Genomic DNA, 24,752 nt, shown 5'->3' on the forward strand with positions numbered 1-24,752 from the left:
TGTACACATCCCACTTCATTCGCTTAATCTACTTCGCTTAGTCATCTCTTTTAATTCGCCTGGACATCCTTTTAAATTCCAAAGATTGGGAGTTTGACTCACACCCAAGGTTGTGGGTTCGAGTGCCTCATGGAACTCTATCCCTACCTGTGCCTTAATTAATTTTGCCTTAATTACCACTAAAGGTGGTGGGTTTGACTCCCACCAAAAGTCTAGTGTTCAACTCTGACCAAAGGTTGCGGGTTTGAGTGCCTTAGCTCTAACTTAATTAAAGAGGAAGAGGTTTTTTGACATGAATTGCTTTATTATTTAAGCCGGGATGATGGAAACTTCAGTGATTATGTATTGTCATGTGTGCATATCAATTATGGACTTTTATTGACACCATGCCATTAATTTTTAAATTAATTACAGTCGCCGACCGTTTATTCGGACCTCACGGGGACTGCGAAAATGTTCGAATAAACAGGTGTCCGAAAAAGCAGATTAAGAAAAAAAAAAATCCTTTATTTCCACGCACTTATTCGGGCCCGGCAGTAGGCTTGGAAGAAATCATGAATGCGCCGTTGCACGCTGTTCCGTTTACGCGCAATCAGATAAGCCTGAATCTCTGAGAGGGTCGTATGGCACAGTCACTGCTTGTACATGCTCTGCATGCGACGGCAGCGTAGCACATGTGCGTCATCTTCCAACTCAGAGTCATCGTTCGGCGGTGCAGCAGAAACCTGGCAAATGATCTCGCCGTCGTCGAGTTCTGCACATGTCAGTACAGCAGCGTCAGCACCTGTCAAACTGTCAAATCAGATGGTGTCCGGAGTCTCAATGCAACCACTGCGCAGGTCTTGGCAGAACATTTTCCGCGTCAGTAGGGAGCACATCGGAAGGCGACAAATCCTAGGCCTCCCGGCACCCGCTTGCCGGCATTCCCCAGAGCAATCTGCACGGGCACTGTCGGCGCCATTAGACACTTGACGCGATGTTTCCGTATGCCGTGTTGGATCACCGGAACCTCGACACAGCACACAAAGCAAACACCACGATGCCGACACCAGTCGCACAAACGAAAAACATGGCCTACTCGCAGCGTTGTGCGTGAAGAAACAAATCAGCTGCTGGATTGTCTTGACATGGCTTACTAAGCTGAAACAGGAACTGCGGTAGAACCAGGCAGAAACGATGATGATGAGCGGGGATTTGCAGTAGCGCCACTCGTGGGGCAGCAAGGAGGCTCCGTTTAAAACAAGAATGGCGTTCAGAAAGTCGAACCATGCACCGGGCAGAGTCGGTGCATGGTGCTCTCGATCGAGTTGGCTCAAGGAGTGTCCGAAAAATCAGACGAGAGGTTGCAAGGTGTCCGAACTTTTGGCGATTGTTATACATTATGGTCTATGGGGAGAATGGCGGTGCCGCGAAGCAGACCGAATAATCGAGCATGTCCGAATTTTTGGAGTCCGGAAAATCAGTCGGCGACTGTATCAAGTAATCTCTGAGGCCATGCTTGATGTCTCACCGAGGTGGCCAGAGGAGATAATGGCAGCAGTCGGTGTACGATACAGGCATGAACGTAGTCAGGATAATCGAATGTAGAGCTGGCGGCTGTCCGAAATATAGGTCGTCTTTACACATGAAGTCTATGGGGTCATTGACGGTGCCTCGAAGCTGTCCGAATTACTGAGCATGTCCGGATTATCTGTGTCTGACTTATTGGTCGGCGACTGTATTATAGTCTACGCTCGTTACAATGGACCCATGTACAACAGACTTTCTGATATAACAGACCATATTTCAACCTCACTTGGCTCTACCTATTTTAATAATGCAACAAGGTTCGCTTTTAACGGACCGCGTTACAATGAACTGTCGGCTACAGCGGACGAAATTTGCGGCAATTTTTGCCAAATTGGTTGTATGAAATGGCCTTTTGTAATGTCGACAGGGGCTCTTGCAAGGGGCAACCGACAATCGCGGCTCAATATCGTGCGCGCGAGTGCAAGGGAGGAAGGCCGGGCAAAAGCGTGCTGTCTTCTTTAGCGCGCGAAGCTCGTGGAAGTCGGGTGTGGGGGCGAGTGAGATGGGGTTTTAATCCTACGGCTGCTACTTATGGCGCTTCTGCATAGGTGACATATCTTGAAAGCAATCTGCAATGTGGACGAAGTGCACCCAGTGCCGGTAGCTTCGTATGCACTGGGCTTTTCACGTTTAGTTCACATTGAAGCGAGAGACAACACGAAGGTCAATTCGCTCGCTGCTGCTACCGCTCTTTCTCACTTTGTTTTGACAGTGGCTTTCCGCGGTCATAGAGCAAGATGGGTTCATGCTTAGCTGTGCTCGCGTGACACTGATTGTTCATTTAGTTAGTGAGCGAATGTTTGCAAATTTCTACGTCGATAAAACTACTATCCTTACTTCGCATAGCTGTCTACTAATTTGCTATCGCAATCGATGCTTTGTCTCTCGGGTGAAACTGTGACTTTGTTTGTTTTTTACTTTGGACATTTGTCACTAGCTCTTTGCAATAGCGTTGTTTACATCGTGACCAGAGTTTCGAAAGTGAGGCATTTTGGATAATACAAACTTAGGATAAAACCGACATTTCTTGTTGGATTGTCAGGGTCCATTGTAAGGGGAGTCTACCGTAGAGTGATTGAATGACCTAGCTTTGCAAATAACGCATTTTTGTGCAGAAACAAGGCATTACATGTCTAGTGTGACAAATTTTGTTTGTGTACTCGCCAAACAATGCTTACGCATTAAATAACAAATTGAGATTTAGGAGCAAACATGTAATTTCTTTGCATGCACATGAGTCTTCAGAGAGTGCCAATGATTGCTGTATAGCCTTTAACATATGGCTACCTAGGAGACGTAGCTTGCCTCCCTACACAAGTTCTCACGTTTTATGTCTATTGAGGGCAAGCTCTGCCCCAGGAAAAGCTGCCGCCACCGTCGGTGTGACGTGGTACATGGGATAACGAGGACGCAGCGGCTGCGTTGGAAGCGCTGAAGAGAGCTGAAAAACGGAAGTTTAAGGTCCCACTTGTGCTGCAGTTCTGATTAAGTGGGGAGGTTTTCCTGCTTTGGAGAGTGTGCTTAACAAGACTTGAAAGCACTCTAATACGTTGTGGCTGCTTTTGAAGGCGTCCAACATGGTAGGCTACTGCTCGGTGCCATCGTGCTGGACTACGCAGCGGAGCCCAGAGTCAGCCTTCACACGTACCCGCAGTACAAGAAGCTGCATGAAGCTTGGATTGCGATACTTTGAACTCAGATTTGCAGCGGGGAAGATTTCTGCTAAGGCATTGGGGCTACGATGTTCGGTGAGAAGCACAATTAAAGTGCGCACTGAAGACTCTCACCCGCTCGTGCTGCCCGGCTGATGTCATGAACCTATGCTCGTTACTGGCACACTCACTGGAATGGAAAGGGAACGGTGAGAAGCACATTAGAAAAAAGACCGCTAAACATAGTGATATGCAATTTGAGTAATAATGATATTGAAACGTCCAAGAACTTCGGTATCACCGAAGGGGGGGGGGGGGGGGCTCCCTCCCTTGTCCCTCCGACACACACACGCGCACACGCGCACACACACACCTAAAGTGCCATTACCAGAGCTTTGTCGACCACTTCATTTGATACCCGCTGTGGTTACTCAGTGGCTATGGTGTTAGGCTGCTGAGCACAAGGTCGTGGGATCGAATCCCGGCCACGGCGGCCGCATTTCGATAGGGGCGAAATGCGAAAACACCCGGGTACTTACATTTAGGTGCACGTTAAAGGGACACTAAAGGTTACCAGAAACTCAAGTTAAAGTGGTAGAGCAATGTTCTAGAACGTCTAAGGCGTCAATTTAATCGTGAACAGAGCTTTAGTAACCGAGAAATTGAGGTAAATGCATGACACGATTTGAGACCCCCCAGCGACATTCCGGTACTAGCCCGATGACGAAAGGACTCCTCATAATTTGTGTTACTAATACTCAACTACTCGTATTAAAAATATCATTTCATTCGATTATCAGACGGAAAAAAATGCTACTTGTCTACGTCTATTCGACTCTAAGAAAAAATAACATTTTGACGTTACCCTTAAGTAATATGGGTGTTCGAAAGGTTTCGTTTTCGCTCGACTCTGCGCGCTCGACTCTGCGCCGCGCACGCTTTGGAGTTTCAGTACTTTCGTTATCGCGTCGTGCTGTGAGGGTTCTGCTGGCTCGCGACACTTTCATTTGGTACAAGCAGCGAGAATGCCACGTCCATGGGATGTCGTGGGAAGCCCTCGTTGCTTTCCTGCTCCGGAGAGCCGGTGTCGAGGCCGCCGTCGTAGTACGCAACGACGCCGGCAGTGCGAGCCCTCAGCAGCAGGTCGCGCTCGTCGGTGCTCAAATCGCTGAAGTTGAGCCCACCATCGCGAGCCAATCTGTCGGTGTCAGGGTCCATTGCGACGAGCGTCGAAGTTTGCGCCATAGAATGAAGTACCAGCTTATGGGCGTCTTGCGCTGGAGTTTGAGGTATAGTAGCGGCGCCTGGTGGCGATGCGGGAAACGACATCTGGGTCGCGCCAGCTTGGGTCGTATTGAGCCCTGCTGGCTGTGGCGAAGCACGTTTCTAGGCCGAGTTTTGCGTCGATTCGCACTTTTTTATGCCCTGTTGCGAGTGCGAAAAGGCTCGTCACTTCTCACAGATCACGCCGACCACGCTGCGAGCTCGCCGCAGCCTATAGTTTAACGAAAACGGACTCTCCGTGTGCCGTGGGACGTAATGTGGGACGTAATTCGTTTCTCCTTCCGCTAGCCACCATACTCCCGCTTTCGCTCTGCTGTCGGCTCTGTCTTGGCTCTGTTTCTGGCCGCGCGTTTGCGTTTTGCGCAGAAAAGCCGTAGCGCCGTCTGCGGACGCCGTTCTACTCACCGTTGGCGCAACGTCACTATGAGACCATGATGTCAGTACTCCTCGATCGGAGGGCGGGTGATTTGAACTGCGCTAGCGGTACGCGGACGCTTCAGAACGCATTTTCTCTTAAAGTAAGTCTCTCCTTGGCACGAAACAAGCGTTTCGAGGTTTCTGTGATGGTATTTCAACAGTCCACGTTGACTTAATAGTAACCTTTAGTGTCCCTTTAAAGAACCCCAGGTGGTCGAAATTTCCGGAGTCTCCCACGACGAGGTGCTTCATAATCGGAAAGTGGTTTTGGCATGTAAAACCCCATAATTTTAATTTTTAACATCATTCGAGGTTTCTTTTGACTTCGACATTTTCACTCGAAATTTTACTGGCGCTAATAGCTTACTGCATCATCATTGGCGCAAACGTGCACGGTTTTTAATTCATACTGTCGCTTTCCTTCTGCAAATCTTGACAATAGGAGGACACGCGCGTTAGAAGCACTAGCGGTGGCTGCCTCTGTATTTTCTCACTTCAACATTGTTTTAACTTTCCACTGTAGACACCACGCACATGCACAACATATTTAAATTTACCTACAGCACAAAGTTCATTATATTATTGAAAGAGCTGGAGGTAGCCAATTAAAAATTACTTCTCAAATATGGATAGCCTATGCCTACAGAACGAATATGTTGCTGTATGTTCACCACGCTTCAAATTGCTTTGCATGCTTTTTTGACATTGAAAAGAAAACCTATAAACTTCAGTGACCCCTTCGACAGAGTATTGTCATGTGGTGATGACGTTGAACAACACAATAGCAATACTGTGAAAGACAAAACTAACTTTTATTGGGCGAACCTGTGCCCACAAAAAACTGGCTACACTTATAGCACAACGATAGCGACCAACACGGTCGGCGATCGTCGCAAATCTCATCAGCAGGTCAAACGCGTCGGCTTTAATACAGCAGTCGTCGAATGTTCCAGACGTAATCGTTGGGACCCGCGTGCCTTCCACAAAGTTTTACACCATTCGCGTCGCGCGATAAAATCAGATAACACAAGGTTCGGCGACAACAGACAGCGGATAGAAGCATTGATAACTTTCCAGAAACTTCGGATACATGCAGGCGCGTCCTGCACTGTACGATAACATTTGTTAGGTGGTGAAACGTGTCGCCCGATAAAGACAAACAAGTACACGTGTCAGTATTATCATTGGCATGTGAAATGCATGTGAATGTTGTGTGTCTCAGTATCTCTTCTTTTTCCAGTGAGCAATGCTAATGACTCATGAAAAAGAAAACATTTCTAATAATTTACAACATTCATTAGGGATGGAAATATTGTCACTTGCATGCAAAGGTCACAAATATATACAGTGTGTCCCAATTAAATATTGCGCACCAACATAAAAAAAGAGCAATGCAGCATTGAAGAAAACCTAGTGCATATTGTTTACAGTACAGAGGGGTAGCTGCCAGTATTTTTTTTCATTACCGAGATTTAATTAGGTAATTGTAATTAGATATCTAACTCGAGACATACTATCCTAATTATCAAAGTGTCATTGAGGCATTTCAAGGCACAGCCAAGGGACATCTAACTGCAGTATTTTCGGCAACATACTAATTGCATACTGATCTTTTTCCGACTGATAAACAAACCCCGTGAAATATGGAGAATACCATGTGACTTCGCTCCCACCCGGATCATAAAGCAGCTCCCTCGAACGCGCTCCTTCTGAGTTATCCAGAAGGAAATATAGAAAATAAAGAAAAACATTGCGATCGAGCTAGTGCCTTATCTGCCACGCCCCGGCCAAAGTAGCACTTTGTGTTTGGTATTAGTTGGAAAAAAGCTGCGATAGCTGTTGTCTCAGCATAGATAAAGTGCATGGATGTTCTTTCTTTTTTTTGCCACAAAACCTATCATTACAAAAGCAGATTGACAACGCCAGTGCACTGATTTAAAGGTGAATTTTGTTTTGTCCCAGTTGCCATGTCTTTCTGTAATGAGCAAACGGTAAACATGATCCTTGCCTTGGGATCTGCAAATGGCAACAAGAGGAAGGCCACAAATATGTAAATCAGTCATGGAAGTAGGGCGGTAGACCAAACGCGTTGACTATCATAAAAAATTATGGAAATCTGTGACAAACCGGAAGCTTCAAGAAACAGCGATGGAGGACTCCATCTTCGAGTCCTAGTCTATGCATGGATGTTCTAGCGTTTATGGCCTCATACCTTCATGCTAGTGTGTGGGACATGGCTGCCTAGGCACAGATTTCCAAGTCACCAGTTTGGAGGATTCTAAATGAAGGCTTTTCACCCGTACCACCTTATAACCAGCACCAATGCTTGGAAAATATGGACCCGTAAAATCGTCTAGATTTCTCAAATTGGGTCCTCACAAAAGCTGATGAGTCACCAAACTTTCTGAGCAACATCATGTGCACACATGAAGCCAATCTTTTCAGAAATGGCCAGGTAAATTTACTTAATGCTCACTATTGGTGTGACTCCAATCCATGCTGAGTAAAGTGCACTCAGCACCAGTACCAGCAGTCGTTCAATGTGTGGTGATGAATATATGCCGGTGTTATAATTGGTCCCATGTTCTTCGATCACACACCGACTGGATAGCGTTACGTGGACGAAATCCTTGGAGTGGTGGATGGGTTTCTCAGTGAAGTCCCGCTGTCACGTATTCCACTTCTGTGGTATCAGCATGATGGAGCACCAGCACATAGCAGCAGCCGAGCACGAAACTGGTTGAATGCGACTTTTCATGTGCAATAGATTGAAAGGGATGGGCCTGTAAATTGGTGGCTAGGTCACCTGACCTCTCTACTCGATTTCCTTCTTTAGGGTTATGTGAAAGATTGTGTGTACATGATTGAGACGGATGTCAAATTAATTCAAGGCAAAGATAACGGATGCCTGGCGTAAAATTCTGGCGTCGGTCATCAAGAAAGCCACTGAAATGTGATAAAACTGACATGGTACTGCGTATCTGCAAAAGGAGACCTATTCGAACACATCCTCTAGGTAGCAGCTGGTGTTCAACAGAGCTTACAAATTCATAGATAATAAGGGCACACTAAAATCTGATGTTTTTTTTTTACAGCGAAGCTGTATACCTCTACCATCCAATGAAATTTTCGTGTCGTTAGCGTGGTAAGCAAAAAATTCGCCATATGTAGGCCGATCCCGGAGATAGTACAATACCGACCCAGCCCGCGGCGGAGCTGAAGCAGGCTTTAAGCACTCCCTATACGTGGGCTGTTCTCAAAGATAGTGCAATGCTGAGCCGACCCACGGCAGAGGGGAAGCACTTCCCATACGTGGGCTGATCCCAACGATAGTTCAATGCCGGGCTGACCCACGGCGGAGGGGCAGTTCGCCATTAAGGGGCCCACATACAAAGCTTCGCTGGTTGTCCTTCTTCAGAGTGGAAGGGCACTGAGTTATTTTGTTTCTTGTGTGTTCTTTTTTTCGTGTGCAGGCATCCCGATTGCCTATTTGGCTAATTTAGGAGTGGTTATTTACTTTCTTGAATGCATCGGTTATGCCTTTTCTGAACATGTGGGTCGCTTCCCGATCTGCTTATTACGCTTTTATTTTTTGACACAAACCTGTTTTTGCAGCACGTATACACTCATGAAAACTAAAAGCGTCACTTTAATTTGGCTTTGGTCCGAAGGAAGTTTCTGGCACGAAATATAGCTGTGTGCGAAACATTTTATGGCTATTCCATTGCTTATTGCATTTCGTGCTTGGTCAGAGCGCCACTTTGGACGCGTTATCAAGCGGCTTTTGTTATCAATGTGATCAGTCGGCCTTGAGAGACGGATAATAAGTGTGACGTAGAAATGAGAGGAAGGAATTGCTGCTAAGCCGTGAAACCTGCTGTTGGTGCTCCTTCCGTATACCATTATTAAGGTGATGCGCTCTCTCTTCGGGTTTGCGACAGGCAGTGCAATTGCTTTCAATCAGCTTATTTGAGGGCACTGCTTTATGATGCGGGTGGGAGCGCACTCATATGGTATTTATCATGCTTCGTGAGGTTTCTTTGCCAATCGGAAAAGATTGTACGCAATTAGTATGTCGCTGGAAACACCACAGTTAGATATCATTTTGGGTGCCTACAAATGCCTCATATAAGCTTAGAAAATTACTAGAGTACTTCTCGAGTTAGATAATTAAGTGCAACCATTGAATTAGATCTCAGTAATGAAAGAATTACTGCTGGCTACTCCACTGTACCGGAAACAATATGCACTAGGATTTCTTAGAGTAACACAACTGCTCTCTTTTTAAGTCTTGGTGAATTATAGTTGGAAAACACTGTATAATTCACTCGGTAACTGAAATGAGGCCAAGCTGGATTCACTCTAAATCAGAATGAACAGCAGTCACGTGCAGCAAGCAGCGCCTATACTCGGACTCACAGAAAAAGAAAGAAAAAGAAAGGAAGAGAAGCTGCAGTTTCGCCGGAAAGGCGAAGCAGTATTAGTGATAGCCAAGTATGCGCCAATTACACGAAGGAAAATTACAACTCTGAGAGGACTCAGCTGTGAAATTGGACTGTTTCCTATGAGGTCTTGTAGGGCCTTATATAACGCTGTGACTTCAGCCCTCAATTGTTCGAGGTCACACGAAGTTTCTTCAAGTACAAGAAATATATGTATATATATATCATGGTGGAATGCGTTATCACGCATTCGTGACGTTTTCAAGCACTGACATACAGCGTATCTAGATTGGTCATAGTCGTGATCAATGAGGTGCGCACACATGCAATGTGAACTATTTTCTACAGTTTTTGTGAACACAAAGGGTGTCGCTTCATGCTTCCAATATATATATATATATATATATATATATATATATATATATATATATATGTAGCCCCTCACCCCAGACAAATGAACTCTCCGCCTATGTGTGCAGTTCTCGAATAAGCTTTGATAGGCATATTTTATAGTTCGAATCAATAGGGCAAACTATTTTGCAAGCCCCTTTGAGTTTGATATATCCGGGATGGACTGTACCCCCATTTTTCACTAATTTTAATGAGACTAGTGCCGGACGGATTCGGCGTTCTGGCACTTTGCCAACTCTGCTAAGGCAACGTTCCATGAACGGTGTCGCTCGTAGACATTGACGCGTCTGGTGCTAGTCTTGTGAAACCTCACAGAATGGAAACTATCTCTGAAAGTGATCCTCCGAGAATGCTGCCCTGGTGCCGTGTGAACACTTGTGGCTGTTAGTGAACATTCCTCTGCGAGTGCATTTGCAATGATGCCTCTTCTCTTACTATCTTCCCTCCCTCTCGCTCCCCTTAACCTTTCCCTCCTCTCGATGGCACGCCCTCCAAATTGCGTTCATCCGTTTGCAGCCGAGCAGCAACAGGGGGGCTTGGCGATTGTGTCGGCAGGCTCGGCGGTTGGGAACCGAGGCCACACAAAGGTGCGCGTGCGTGCTGACGAAAATGCCCCGCCGGACAGCGCTGCCCTTCTCGTGCAACCCGTCGCCGCCCCGCCCTTTGCACCCACCACCCAGCAGACCAAGGAGAACAGCCGCTCGGCTGGGCCATGGTCTGGAGTCACGGTGGGTCCTCTTTGACATTTCACTTCAGTTTAACAAGGAGCAAGCCCCATGATACCAAAAGGGTGGTATGATTTTATTCGCATTGAAGTGATCTAGGGGGGGATGCTATTTTTATTACTCTTGCACCATCATGAAAATTGCATTCACGTGTAGTACTCACTGCTAATTAGAAAACAATTTTCATAATAAATGCAAGATTGTTTTCTTGTCCGTAAAATGCTTCCAAATGAATAAAAATAGCATCACCCTCTACAGTAGGTCTTTAGCAATGGTGTCATGCGCTTATTCTTTCGGTTTAGCAAGACGGAATCATCAAAAAACACCGTAACGAGTTTGAAATAATTTGACTTCAGACCTCAATATTTTTTGAACTGCTACAGCTATCAAAAATCTAATTACAGATTTGAATGCATGAAAAATTACCCGGGAGAGTGGGGTTCATTAAAGATTCGCCCAAAAATAGGAAACACATTTTTAGGACCCATGTCCCCCCTTAAATGCCCTAGAAACGTCTGTGTTCTCTTCCAAATACTCGACGAGGCTCTCTTGCTCCAGATCTGCTCGTTGCTATTCAGCGAAGTCTTCTGCGCTTATTATTCTAAGGAAGGCATCGTCATCCTCGTCATCTTGCAGCAATTGGCATAGTGTTTTCGTCTGGACTTGTAGATTATAGTGATGTCATATTCTTGCAGTCTGAGGCTCCACCGCATCGGGTGTCGTGAAGGGTCATTTAAATTCGCTAGCCAACACAATGTGTGGTGGTCGCTGACGACTTTTAATGGCCTGCCATGTAGGTAAAGGCGGAATTTTGCTATAGCCAAAATGACGAGCCATGCCTTTTCAGTCTTAGAATAATTGCCTTCCGCTTTTGACAGCGACCGGCTAGCATAAGCTATCACCTGTTCAAGCCCATCTTTCCTCTGGACTAGGACGGCACCAAGGCCTAGGCTACTAGTGTCAGTGGGTCTCGTCGAAGTGCGCAAGTACTGGCGGTGACTGCATGCGTCGTTTGAGTTCTCGAAATGCGTCGGCCTGCGGCGTTTCTCACTTGAACTCGACACACATTTAGTTAGATTTGTCAACGGCTTAGCGATGCGTGAAAAGTCTTCGACAAATCGCCCGTAGTAGCCACACATGCCAAGGAATCTACGCACTGCCTTCTTGTCGATGGGCTGCGGGAACTTTGCAATGGCAGCTGTCTTCTGTGTGTTGGGGAGGACTCTAGATTTGCTGCTGATGTGGCCTAGGAACAAAAGCTCATCATAATCAAAGCGGCACTTTCCTGCCTTCAGAGTACGCCCTGATGACTTGATGGCCTCTAGTACAGTTGATAGCCGCGTAAGGTGATTGTCTAAATTTCCGGTGAAGACGACTTCATCCAAGTAAACAAGACAGGTCTGTCGCTTTAATCCTGATAAAACCGCATCCATCGCGTGATGGAACATTGCAGGCACCGAGCACAGTCGAAACGGCATAACTATGAACTCGTAGAGGCTGTGTGGCATCATGAAGGCGGTCTTTTCGTGATCTCTCTCGTCGATTTCTATTTCCCAGTAGCCAGACTTGAGGTCCATCAACGAGACGTATTTAGCGTTGCAGAGCCGATCCAATGCGTTGTCTAACCGTGGGAGGGGGTATACATCCATGATCTTGTTCAGTCGACGATAATCATCGCAGAAATGTAGGGTTCCGTTCTTTTTCTTTACCAAGACAACAGGGGATGCCCACGGGCTTTTCGATGGATGGTGATGTCGTCGTGCAGCATTTTGTCGACTCGTTGCCTAATAGCTTCACGTTCTCGCGTCGAAACTCAATAAGGGCTCTGGCGAAGTGATCGAATGCACTCTTTGGTTATTATGCGATGCTTTGCGACTGTTATTTGTCGAATCCTTGATGACGTCGAAAAGCAGTCTTTGTATCATCGCAGAAGACTTCTGAGCTCGGGGACACTTACTCAGGGAGAGACTTGGATTTATGTCAAGAACTATGGTCGTTGGGGTAGATGTGGCAGATTCTGAGAGGAGGGATGCATTGCTGGTTTCCCCAATTTCCTCGGGTGTATGCGATCGTCGTGCCCTTGTTGATGTGCTTGAACTCCTGGCTGAAGTTTGTCAGCATCACTTTCACGGCTCCTCCATTCAGTCGAGCGATCCCTCTTGCGGTGCAAATTTCACGATCGAGCAGTAGGCATTGATCCTGCTCGATGACACCTTCTATGTCTACAAGTATTTTTCTGCCGACAGAAATGCTGGAGCGAAGCGGGATGCTGACTTGGTCCTCAAGTACACTCAAGGCACACTGACTAGAAGGCCTCTCCGTCGGTATCGCTTAGTCAGCGTTATCGACTTCGACGTCAGGTCGACGATGGCACCGTGTTGGTTCAGGAAGGCCATGCCAAGAATTACCTCTCGCGAGTACTGTTAAAGGACAACGAGTGTTGCAGTGTAGGTCCGGTCATAAACTGTAATTCTTGCTGTGCCGATTCCCATCCGCATTATGAGGTATCCTCCAGCTGTCCGAATTTGAGGGCTGTCCCATGCAGACTTGACTATCTTCAGCTTGGCGGCGAATAATCCACTTATGATGGAGTAGTTGGCTCCTGTGTCCACTAAGGTGGTGACTGCGTAGCCATCGAGAAGCATGTTGAGGTCGGTTGTTCTTTTTCTTGCATTGCAGTTAGGTGTCGGCATCGTATCACGGCTGCGTCGTGTTGACCTGTGGCTGGTACGTCATGTCGTTATGTCTTTGGTGCGTGCATTCTTTGTTTCCAGGCTTCGTCGGGATGGCAGCGTGCTGTTATGTCGTCGAGATAGTCTTTTCGGCATCTTTGTCCGCGGTGGAGGATCTTCGTCAGTTTGACAAAGAGCAACCGCACCTCCATTGGTTGCTGCTTTTAGTTTTCTGGATAGGACTGACGGACCGGCCCCGGGCTGGGCCTGTGTATGGACGGCACTGCGGCGGCAGGTATCGGCCTGGTGACGGTGAACAGGATGGTCGTCGAGGGCTCCACTGAGTAGCGGCGAGGTAGTCAGCGATATCATGAGGGCGTTCACCTTCCTGTGGGTGCCGTGCGCTGACGGCAAACCCTCACAGTCCCATCTCGCGGTAAGGACATCTGTGGTAGATGTGGCCGGCTTCTCTGCAGGGATAGCAGAGCAGATGGTGCTGGGTAGCTCGCCAAACATCAGTTTTCCTTGGAATGCTGCGTGGGGTGATGGGTTGGCGTGGTGGCAGCGGCGGTGGTGGATGATGGAGCTGTGGTGTTAACGGGCCCTGGCGCAGGCACGAAGGGGGAACATGACTGCGGCCTACAGCGGTGTACGTCATTGCTTCTGGCTGACGCGGTGGCGATTGGGGTACTTCGAGTCATTGTTGGAGCTCCTCGCATACGACGTTGGCAATCGAAGCCACTTGAGGCTATGATGAAGGGAACAGCATCTGAAGCTCCTCCCGCATGACCGCTCTGATAGTCTCGCGCAGGTCGTTGGTGACGTAAGGGCGGACCTGGGCCTCGAGCAATACCATTATTGATATTGCTGCTAGAGGAATGAAATTTGTAGGTAATACGTAATTTAATGCGCTTGATGCAAATATGTAGTTAGTTTTTCTCTATAGAATGAGAAAAATATTTTATACCATTTTTCCTCTTCCCATGTTTCGGGATGACTGGCAGAAAACGTTTTGCAGTATTAAATGTAAAAGTTATGTGAAAATATTGCTGAATGCTCGAGGAGTGCAGTATAAGCATTGTCTCGTGTTTCTATCTCTGTTCTATCTAAACTTGACTTGCGATATATATATACAGTCAACGACCAATTTTTCTCACCCTCCAGGGAATGTAAAAACGTCCGAAAATTCAGGCAGTCCGAAAAAATGAATGCATGCAAAAAACACACTTTTTTTACTTTGTTTTTCTTTTCTTTTTTTCGGATCTAGAGGTAAAGTGCGAAGTACCAGGTTTTCGAAACCCTGCCAAAGCAGCAGTGAAGTGGCTATAAAAAAAACGCATTCAAAAACTCTGTATGCAGCCGACTGCCGGTTTATTATGTACATGTGCATCGTCAGGCAGCCGGTTTTATTGCTGCAGTGGCTTGAAGAACTTGTTGATTGTTGTTTGGACGGCGTTCCGGTTGCATGCGATCATATTCACCCCGATCTGAGCAAGGGTCATGTCATCACTGTACACCGATGAAAGAGTCAACAGTGCTCGCATCAACTCGGCGCTTGTAGGCGGCGCAGGCATTGGCTCCTTATTTTCAACATCGGAGTCTTCTTAATCCCCCACAACCTGACTCCTTGCTCCATGCCGAACTCCTTGCTCACGTCAGCCTGCGATGGGCTGCTCACGACTTGCTTAATAATGGCAGCTTTCTTCTCCATCGTTAACCGACGGTACTGCTTTCCGCGCTTCGATGCAATCGGCGAGGACAACCAAGATGGAGTGGGGGCCATCGAAGGCAAGCGAAATCCTCAAGTTGCGAACAGTGGAGTTCGCAGACGAGCGTCGAAGCACCTAGGCCTAGCGTCGCAGAGCACACTTGACACAACAGCACAACCACGCACCACGCTAGCTAAAACGTGGCCTACACAAACAAATGAAATGGCGCCGCTCTGGAAACTCCGCCGGAGGCGGAAGCGGAAGTGCGGCGATGATCAGAGCCAGCGTGGCCAGACCAAATCGGTGTGTGACGGCTAGATTTGGCTAGTTGTGGTTCAAAGCAGTGATATGCTTCGGCTGCAAGTTGATTTCCTGCGCAAGGGCGCTGCGCGAGGAGCCAAAGGACCTTCCGTCGCGTCAAGAAATCCGGAAAATTGGACGACGGGGGGTTCGAGCGTCCGAAACTTCAGATGTCCTTATACATTGATTCTATGTGGCTCGTGGCGGTGCCGCGAAGACGTCCCAAATATCAGGCACGTCCGAAAATTTGGGCGTCTGAAAATTCAGTCGTTGACTATATATATTTTTTACCTTCCTCAAAATTTCAATATGTTTCAAGGTGCAGAAATGTGGTATTATAGACTGTACTCCCTGGGGGCCTAGCTATCAGATAAAGCAAAAATTATTCAAATTGGATGATTAGGCAAGTAACTATGCCCCCCGGAAAATTGCTGATTACCAAAACAAGTGTGTTGAGAAAAGTGGAAAAAACTAGCCACCATGTGAAAAAAGCATTTTATTCTCCTGGATGCATGAAATTGTCATAGCCAATAGCTCGGAAGGCTGTAGGGGAATAATCTGGATGGGGATTTCCTCGCTGTCTCCGCTTTGCAGCTGCTTGAAAAGCTGCCGAGGACATTCGCTTTCTCTCCACAGTAACAACACAACAGTCCTTTTCAGGGGGGACATTGCTATTGATATAATATTCATTTTTTTATCAATACCGTAAAAGCTCGTTAATTCGAACTCGTGGGGGACTGAAAAATTGTTCGAATTAAGCGGAGTTTGAATTAACGAGCGGGCGGCAAAAAAAAAAAAAAAAAAAAAGATGGCCATTGCATTTGGCTGCTAGGGCTGAAGCCAATATAGCCATATCTGGGATCGTCATCGAGGAATACGCACTACTACTCTTTGAGGTCGGCGATTGCGGGTATTAAAATCATGCGAGTCCAAACACCAAAGGAAATAAAGATATCCAATCAATTTATGCGCCTGGAACTAATGATAAATGTACCCACGTGAGCGTCAGGCTTAATGATGAAATATGACACTATTTATGCTTCAAAAACATGTTTATTAACAAAAGAATAATGATCGAAAAATAATCGGTGATTTGCATTTGTTTGCGCTTTCTTCGCCGCGACTCGAAGCATTGTCTGCAACTTGTCCAACATCTCCAGCGCAGCATCCGAATTCTCATCGGTGGAGAAATAGCGCGCAGCCAGATCGAGTCCCGATGCTGCTTCACATGCGCTCGGAGGAGGCAATGGATCGTCCTCTTTGTCGGACTCGTCGTCGCTGTCAGGCGTGCTCGCCGCGCGTGAGTCGTGCTGCTGACTGGACGCAGCCTCGATAATCTCGGCGTCAGTTAAAGGCCCCGTTGTCTCCACGCCGTTGTCTACGTCGACAAATCTCTCGAAGTCCACACCCTCCGATAAAACAGCGTAGGCAGGGTCCAGCACGATGGAGCCATCATCTGGCACAGTCTATGGAGCCATCATCGGCACAGTCGATGAGACGTCAGCGGCGAGATACCACACAAACGAGCAAGCTCATGCAAAATGCGACAAGAAAAGACTACTCGTGCATTCCACCGATCGCAGCCGCCGCAGCGCAACGAAAACCTGAAACGGCTTGCTCCGGAGCATCGGCGGCGGCGGCGCCCGCGCGTCAGAGAAAACCTGCTACGGCATGCGCCGGAGAGTGGTGTGCAGCGAGCGATGAGCGAGCGCGGCTTCGGCCGCTTATCTGTTTTTTCTGCCAGCGTCCGCTGCGGCGTACGCGGTTGTTGCGACGCGGGTCTTTTCTTTTCTTTCTTTCCTCTTATCTTTGAACTCTCCTCTATCTGCACGCGGCAGCGGTGATGGCTCGGCCTGAGCCAATCGGCAGGCCCGTGCACTTTCCTTTTCATTCTTCCCTCAGTCGCAACAACAACGCCGGAGGCTCCAGCAAGGAAATTGGCGGCTCGCCTCGTGTGTGCAAAAATGCGCGCTGGCTTATTTATTCTCGTCGCTGTGCATATTGACACGTGTACTTATCTTTATCGGGCAACCACGTTTCGCCGCTTAACAACTGTAATCGCACAGCGAGGGACGCGCCTGCATGTATCCGACGTTTCTGGAAAGTTGTCGACGCTTCTATCCGCGTGTCTGTTGTCGCCGAACCTTGTGTTATCAGATTTCATCGCGTGACACGAATGGTGTAGAACTTTGCGGAAGACACGCGGGTCCCATCAGTTAATCTGGAACATTCGACGACTGATCTATAAAAGCCGACGCGCTTGACCCGCTAATCAGTTTTTCCGACGATCGCCGAGCGTGTTCGCCGCTATCGTTGTGCAATAAGTGTAGCCTGTTTTGTGGGCACAGGTTCGCCCAATAAAAGTTAGTTTTGTCGTTCACAGTATTGCTGCTGTGTTATTCAACGTCACCACCACGTGACATCTGGTGGAGGTGCTTCTCGTCCATGTACAGGACGCCCCCGACAAGCCGTGATCCCAGCCCAGACCACAAACAGAACACCAACGTAGTCCCGGACCACCGAGCAAGCCGCCGTCTTCAACAGCTGCCCCCGGAGCACGGACTTCTACCTGAGAAGACCAAGAAGATTGTGGCCAAGGCAACCGCAATGGCAGCCCCAGCGTCCCCCATCGTGCTGCAGCAGCCCAGGGAACCACCAACGTTCCGCGGTTCCACATTTGAGGACCCGGAAACCTGGCTGGAAACGTATGAGAGGGTCGCTACGTTTAACAACTGGGCAAGCGACGACAAGCTACGACATGTCTATTTCGCATTGGAGGACGCCGCCAAGACGTGGTTCGAGAATCGAGAAGCCACCTTGACGACGTGGGACCTCTTCCGAAGCGGCTTCCTGCAAACATTTCAAAGCGTCGTGCGAAAAGAGCGAGCCCAAGCTCTACTGGAGACAAGAGCGCAGCTGCCGAATGAGACGATCGCGATTTTCACTGAGGAAATGAGCCGTCTGTTCCGCCACGCCGACCCAGAAATGTCCGAGGAGAAGAAAGTACGTCTACTGATGCGTGGTGTAAAGGAGGAACTTTTCGCCGGTATGGTAAGAAGCCCACCGAAGACCGTCGACGAGTTTCTTCGTGAGGCGACGAGCATCGAGAAGACACTGGAATTGCGGAACCGGCGATTTGACCGACGCACCAAGCCAACAAGCTACTCCGGAATTCAATCACTGGCCACGGACGATTTATGCGAGACCATCAGGGCCATCGTGCGCGAAGAACTGCGCAAGGTCTTGCCATCGTCGCAGCCTCAAGTGGCCTCGATCGCCGACATCGTGAAAGAAGAGGTGCACCGATCGCTAGGAGTTCCTGAGGTGCAACCACGATTACCGCAGCCCCAGCCAGAAGCGATGACTTACGCCGCCGTCGCACGCCGTCAAGCTCCCCCTCCGCGACAACGCCAGGGCCCTGTAACGCCACAATTCCGTCGTCCACTGCCACCGCCGCCAGCACGACCACCTGTCGCCCAGCGCACCTACGCGAGGAAGACGGACATTTGGCGCGCTCCTGACCACCGCCCGCTCTGCTACCACTGCGGCGAAGCTGGCCACGTGTACCGCCGATGCCCATACCGCGACCTGGGATTACGAGGCTTCGCCGTGAACGCACAGCGCCCGAGGGAAGGTGAACGCCCTCGTGACATCGCCGACTACCTCGCCGCTACTCAGTGGAGCCCTCGACGACCGTCCCGTTCGCCGTCACCAGGCCGCTACCTGTCGCCGCAGCACCGACCGTACACCGGCCCAGCCCGGGGCCGCTCTGCGAGCCCATATCCGGAAAACTAAAAGCAGCAACCGATGGAGGTGCGGTTGCTGTTCGTCGAACTGACGAAGATCCTCCGCCGCCGACGAAGACGACGAAGAAACCATCTTGACGACCTAATGACGACACGCCGCCGTCCCGACGAAGTCAGGAAGCCAAGACTACACCGACGAAAGACGACTTGACGAAGCGACGTTACAGCTTCAGTTCAACACGACCCAGCCGTGATCCGACGCCACGACCTAACTGCAATGCCAGACAAAGAACCACCGACCTTGACGTGCTTCTCGACGGCCACGCAGTCACTGCCTTAGTCGACACAGGGGCCGATTACTCCGTAATGAGTGGACACATCGCCGCCCAGTTGAAGAAGGTTAAGACTGTATGGGAGGGCCCCCAAATTCGGACCGCTGGAGGGCACCTCATTACGCCGACTGGAATCTGCACGGCAAGAATTACCATTCATGACCGGACTTACCCTGCCACCTTCGTTATCCTGCAACGGTGTTCACGAGACGTCATTCTCGGCATGGACTTCCTGAACCAACACGGCGCAATCATCGACCTGAAGTCGCAATCAATAACGCTGTCGGAAGATCAAGCGATACCATCGGAGAGCCCTTGTAGTCACCACGCCTTGAGTGTGCTCGAAGATCAAGTGAGCATCCCGCCTCGCTCCAGCATCGTTATTTCGGTCGGCACCGAAGCACCCGCTGACGTAGAAGGCGTCATCGTAGGCGACCAACGCCTACTACTCGACCGTGAAATTTGCGTCGCAAGAGGGATCGCTCGACTGCACGGAGGAAACACGAAAGTGCTGCTGACAAACTTCAGACAGGAGTTCAAGCACATCAACAAGGGCACGACGATCGCATTCATCGAGGAAATACAGGAAACCAGCGATGCGTTTGTCCTCTCGGATTCTGTCGTATCAACCCCAACGACCGTAGTTCCCAAGCCAGACTTCGACATAAATCCAAGTCTCCCCGTGATTAAGCAGCAACAGCTAAGAAGTCTGCTTCGACGGTACAAAGATTGCTTTTCGACGTCATCGAGGATTCGACAAACACCAGTCGCAAAGCATCGCATAATGACCGAAGAGTGCGCTCGACCACTCCGCCAGAGCCCTTACCGAGTTTCGACGCGAGAACGCGAAGCTATAAGACAACAAGTCGTCGAAAAGCCCGTGGGCGTCTCCAGTTGTTTTAGTGAAGAAAAAGGACGGAACCCTACGTTTCTGCGTCGATTATCGTCGACTGAACAAAATCCCGAAGAAAGACGTATACCCCCTCCCACGGATAAACGACGCATTAGATCGGCTCTGCAATGCTAAATACTTCTCATCGATGGACCTCAAGTCTGGCTACTGGCAAATAGAAGTCGACGAAAGGGATCGCGAAAAGACCGCCTTCATCACGCCAGACGGCCTCTATGAATTCAAGGTTATGCCATTTGGACTGTGCTCAGCGCCTGCAACGTTCCAGCGCGTGATGGACACGGTTTTAGCAGGATTGAAGTGGCAGACCTGTCTTGTTTACTTGGATGACGTCGTGGTCTTCGCCGGAAATTTCGACGATCACCTTAAGCGGCTTGCGACAGTATTAGAGGCCATCAAGTCATCAGGGCTCACCCTGAAGCCAGAAAAGTGTCGCTTCGCTTACGATGAGCTTCTATTCCTAGGCCATGTCATCAGCAAATCTGGAGTGCGCCCCGACCCGCAGAAGACAGCTGCCATCGCAAAGTTCCCGCAGCCAATCGACAAGAAGGCAGTGCGCAGATTCCTTGGCATGTGTGCCTACTATAGGCGCTTTGTCAAGGACTTTTCGCGCATCGCGGAGCCGCTAACACATCTAACGAAATCTGATGTCGAGTTCAATTGGGAAACGCCGCAGGCCGACACATTTCAAGAACTCAAACGACGCATGCAGTCGCCGCCGGTACTTGCACACTTCGACGAGGACGCCGATACTGAAATCCACACTGACGCCAGTAGCCTAGGCCTCGGTGCCGTCCTAGTCCAGAAAAAAGAAGGACTTGAACGGGTGATATCGTATGCTAGCCGGTCGCTGTCAAAAGCAGAAAGCAATTATTCTACGACTGAAAAGGAATGCCTCGCCATCATTTGGGCTACAGCTAAATTCCGCCCTTACCTCTATGGCAGGCCATTCAAAGTCGTCAGCAACCACCACGCGTTGTGTTGGCTAGCTAACTTAAAGGACCCTTCAGGACGGCTGGCGCGGTGGAGCCTCAGACTACAAGAATATGACGTAACGGTAATATACAAGTCCGGAAGAAAACACTCCGACGCCGACTGCTTATCACGCGCCCCAATCGATCCCCCGCCGCAAGACGACGTGGACGACGACGCCTTCCTTGGGATAATAAGCGCCACTAAACAGCAACGAGCAGACCCGGAGCTAAAAGGCCTCGTCGAGTATTTGAAAGGGAACACCGACGTTGTCCCTAGGGCATTTAAGCGCGTGTTGTCTTCGTTCACGCTACGAAACAACCTGCTCGTGAAGAACTTCTCACCAGTCCACGCCAGCTACCTTCTTGTGGTGCCGTCAGCGCTCCGTCCAGAAATACTGCACGCCCTACGCGACGATCCAACCGCTGGGCACCTCGGATTCTCGCGGACGCTGTCGAGGATACAGGAAAAGTATTACTGGCCGCGTCTGACCGCCGACGTCGCCCGTTATGTCAAGACATGCAGAGACTGTCAACGACGCAAGACACCACCGACAAGGCCAGCAGGATTACTACAGCCGATCGAACCTCCTCGTCGACCATTCCAGGAGATTGGGATGGATTTGTTGGGGCCGTTTCCGATGTCAACATCCAGAAATAAGTGGATCATCGTGGCGACGGACTATCTCACCCGCTTTGCTGAAACCAAAGCTCTACCAAAAGGCAGCGCAGCCGAAGTGGCGAAATTTTTCGTCAAGAACATCCTGCTGCGACATGGTGCCCCAGAAGTCCTCATCACCGACAGAGGAACGGCTTATACAGCAGAGCTCACCGAAGCCATTCTGCAGTACAGCCAGACGAGCCACAGGAGGACAACTGCCTACCATCCGCAGACGAATGGTCTCACGGAGCGCCTGAACGAGACCCTCGCCGACATGCTAGCAATGTACGTCGACGTCGAGCACAAGACGTGGGACGCGGTCCTGCCGTATGTCACCTTCGCCTACAACACGGCGGTGCAAGAAACAACACAGATCACGCCATTCAAGTTGGTTTACGGCAGGAACCCGACGACGACGCTCGACGCCATGCTGCCGCACGTCACTGACGAGGAGAATCTTGACGTCGCTACCTATCTCCAGCGCGCCGAAGAAGCCCGACAGCTCGCCCGCCTACGGATCAAGACCCAGCAGCGTACCGACAGCCGACACTACAACCTCCGACGACGCTTCGTCGAGTACCAGCCCGGCGACCGTGTTTGGGTATGGACCCCGATACGCCGGCGAGGACTCAGTGAGAAGCTGCTGCGACGCTATTTCGGACCCTACAAGGTCATCCGACGTATTGGCGCACTAGACTATGAGGTCGTGCCAGACGCCATTTCGCATTCGCAGCGGCGCCGCGCACGGTCTGAAGTGGTCCACGTGGTGCGCCTTAAACCATTTTACGGACGCTGATGAACTTCCTTAGTTTGTTGTTTTCTTTGCTACGAGTGCTTTTCTTTGTTACTTTCGTTTGTTAGCAGCATCGGGACGATGCTTTTTAAGAGGGGGGTAATGACACGTGTACTTATCTTTATCGGGCAACCACGTTTCGCCGCTTAACAACTGTAATCACACAGCGAGGGACGCGCCTGCATGTATCCGACGTTTCTGGAAAGTTGTCGACGCTTCTATCCGCGTGTCTGTTGTCGCCGAACCTTGTGTTATCAGATTTCATCGCGTGACACGAATGGTGTAGAACTTTGTGGAAGACACGCGGGTCCCATCAGTTAATCTGGAACATTCGACGACTGATCTATAAAAGCCGACGCGCTTGACCCGCTAATCAGTTTTTCCGACGATCGCCGAGCGTGTTCGCCGCTATCGTTGTGCAATAAGTGTAGCCTGTTTTGTGGGCACAGGTTCGCCCAATAAAAGTTAGTTTTGTCGTTCACAGTATTGCTGCGTTATTCAACGTCACCACCACGTGACAATATAAAAAAAAAATTCAATGCATTGTACTCGTTACGAGGCGACTTCTATTTACGAGAAGCAATGTCGGCTGCCGGCTCCTAGTTCGAATTAACCGACGTGAGTACCGGTACGTTCGAATTATCGGGTGTTCCGGCCCATTGATATACATAGGGCTTTGCAGGGACCCGGGCATCAGTTCGAGTTAACCGGCGGTTCGAATTAAGCGATTTCGAATTAACGAGCTTTTACTGTAATAATTAAACTTTCATACCTTACTAAGATTCTTGTGATGATTTCATATATGTCATTCTTTTTCCAATAGGCCATTTACTTCTCAAGATAAATGAAATTCATTGTTCATCATTTGCAGAAACAAGAGAATACCTGCGCTACAAAAATTCATATTGTCACATGCCTAGTACTAGAAATTTCGTAAATTTTACCCCGCGTAATAGGCGCACCCCGAACTTCGCGCCGGATTTTCTGAAAAAATAGTGCGCCTATTATGCGAGTAAATACGGTAGTAGAGCTTGGGCTTGTTCTCTGTATACGACACTTGTGAATGTCTTCAGGAAGCTGCTTCGGAACAGGTCCCACATCGTTAAGGTGGCTTCTCTATTCTTGAACGATGTCCTGGCAGTGTGTTCCAATGCGAAAAAGACATTTTGCAGCTTGTCGGTGTCCCAGTTATTGAAGGGGGCGGTTTATTCATAGGTCTCCAGCCAGGTTTCTGGGTCTTCAAATGATGATCCACGGAAGGTCGGTGGCTCACTGGGCTGTTGCAGCATGATGAGGGGTGCTGGGGCTGCCATAGGGGTTGACTTTGTGACGATATTCGTGGGTGTCTCAGGCAAAAATTCGTGCTCCGGGGTCAGTACTTGCAGCCTGCTGCTCCCTCGCTGGTTCTTGGCGACGTTAGTGTTGGCTTCTGCGTTCGGGCTTGGGTCACGGCGTTAAGGGGGCGTTCGATACATGAACGCACTAGCACCTCCACCAGGTGTCATGTAGTAGTGACGGAAAAGAAAGCTGCAAGGCTGTTACTGACGAAACTAGCGTTTTATTGGGCGAACCTGTGCCCACAAAAATGGGCTACACTTCAAGTGCAACGATAGCGGTGAACACAGTTGGCGATCGTCGGAAGTCTGATCAGCAGGTCAAGCGCGTCGGCTTTTATATGTCAGTCATTGAAGGTTTCAGAGTTATCGCTGGTGCCCGCATGTCTTCCAGAAAGTTCTACACCATTTGCATCGTGCATACATGAAATCGGATTACATACGGTCCGGTGACAACAAAGTGGGTAGAACCATTGATAACATTCGAGAATCTTCTGATACATGCAGGCGTGTCCTGCGCTGTGCGATAACATTTGTTACGCGGTGAAATGTGGTCACCCGATAAACAAGCACATGTGTCAGTATGGTCTCATTTTTATAAGAATTGACATCCAAAAATTTTAAACGATCGAAGTTTGCTGTGCTACAAGAATGAATGCTCTAGACCGATTTGAGCCAAAGCTATAGCATGTCAAACTTATTTAAAGTAATAACACCTAGTAATGCCGAGAGCAAGTTATTTTAAAATATTTTTTCATCTTATAGGTCTATTGTCAGGGTGTCTACCAACCGGGAAAACCGGGAATTCTCAGGGATCTTGAATA

General features: G+C 49.0%; 1 protein-coding gene across 1 annotated transcript in view; it reads left to right on the forward strand.

Moving 5' to 3' along the window:
• The window catches only part of LOC126535659 (uncharacterized), a 316,705-nt gene that overhangs the window by 63,618 nt on the left and 228,335 nt on the right, over positions 1 to 24,752 (forward strand). The window contains exon 6 of the mRNA XM_050182461.3: positions 10,292 to 10,503. Coding sequence (XP_050038418.2) covers positions 10,292 to 10,503 — 212 coding nt within the window. The remainder of the gene's footprint in view (positions 1 to 10,291; positions 10,504 to 24,752) is intronic.

The sequence above is a fragment of the Dermacentor andersoni genome, chromosome 7, assembly GCF_023375885.2.
Source record: "Dermacentor andersoni chromosome 7, qqDerAnde1_hic_scaffold, whole genome shotgun sequence".
Taxonomy (NCBI): Eukaryota; Metazoa; Arthropoda; class Arachnida; order Ixodida; family Ixodidae; genus Dermacentor; species Dermacentor andersoni.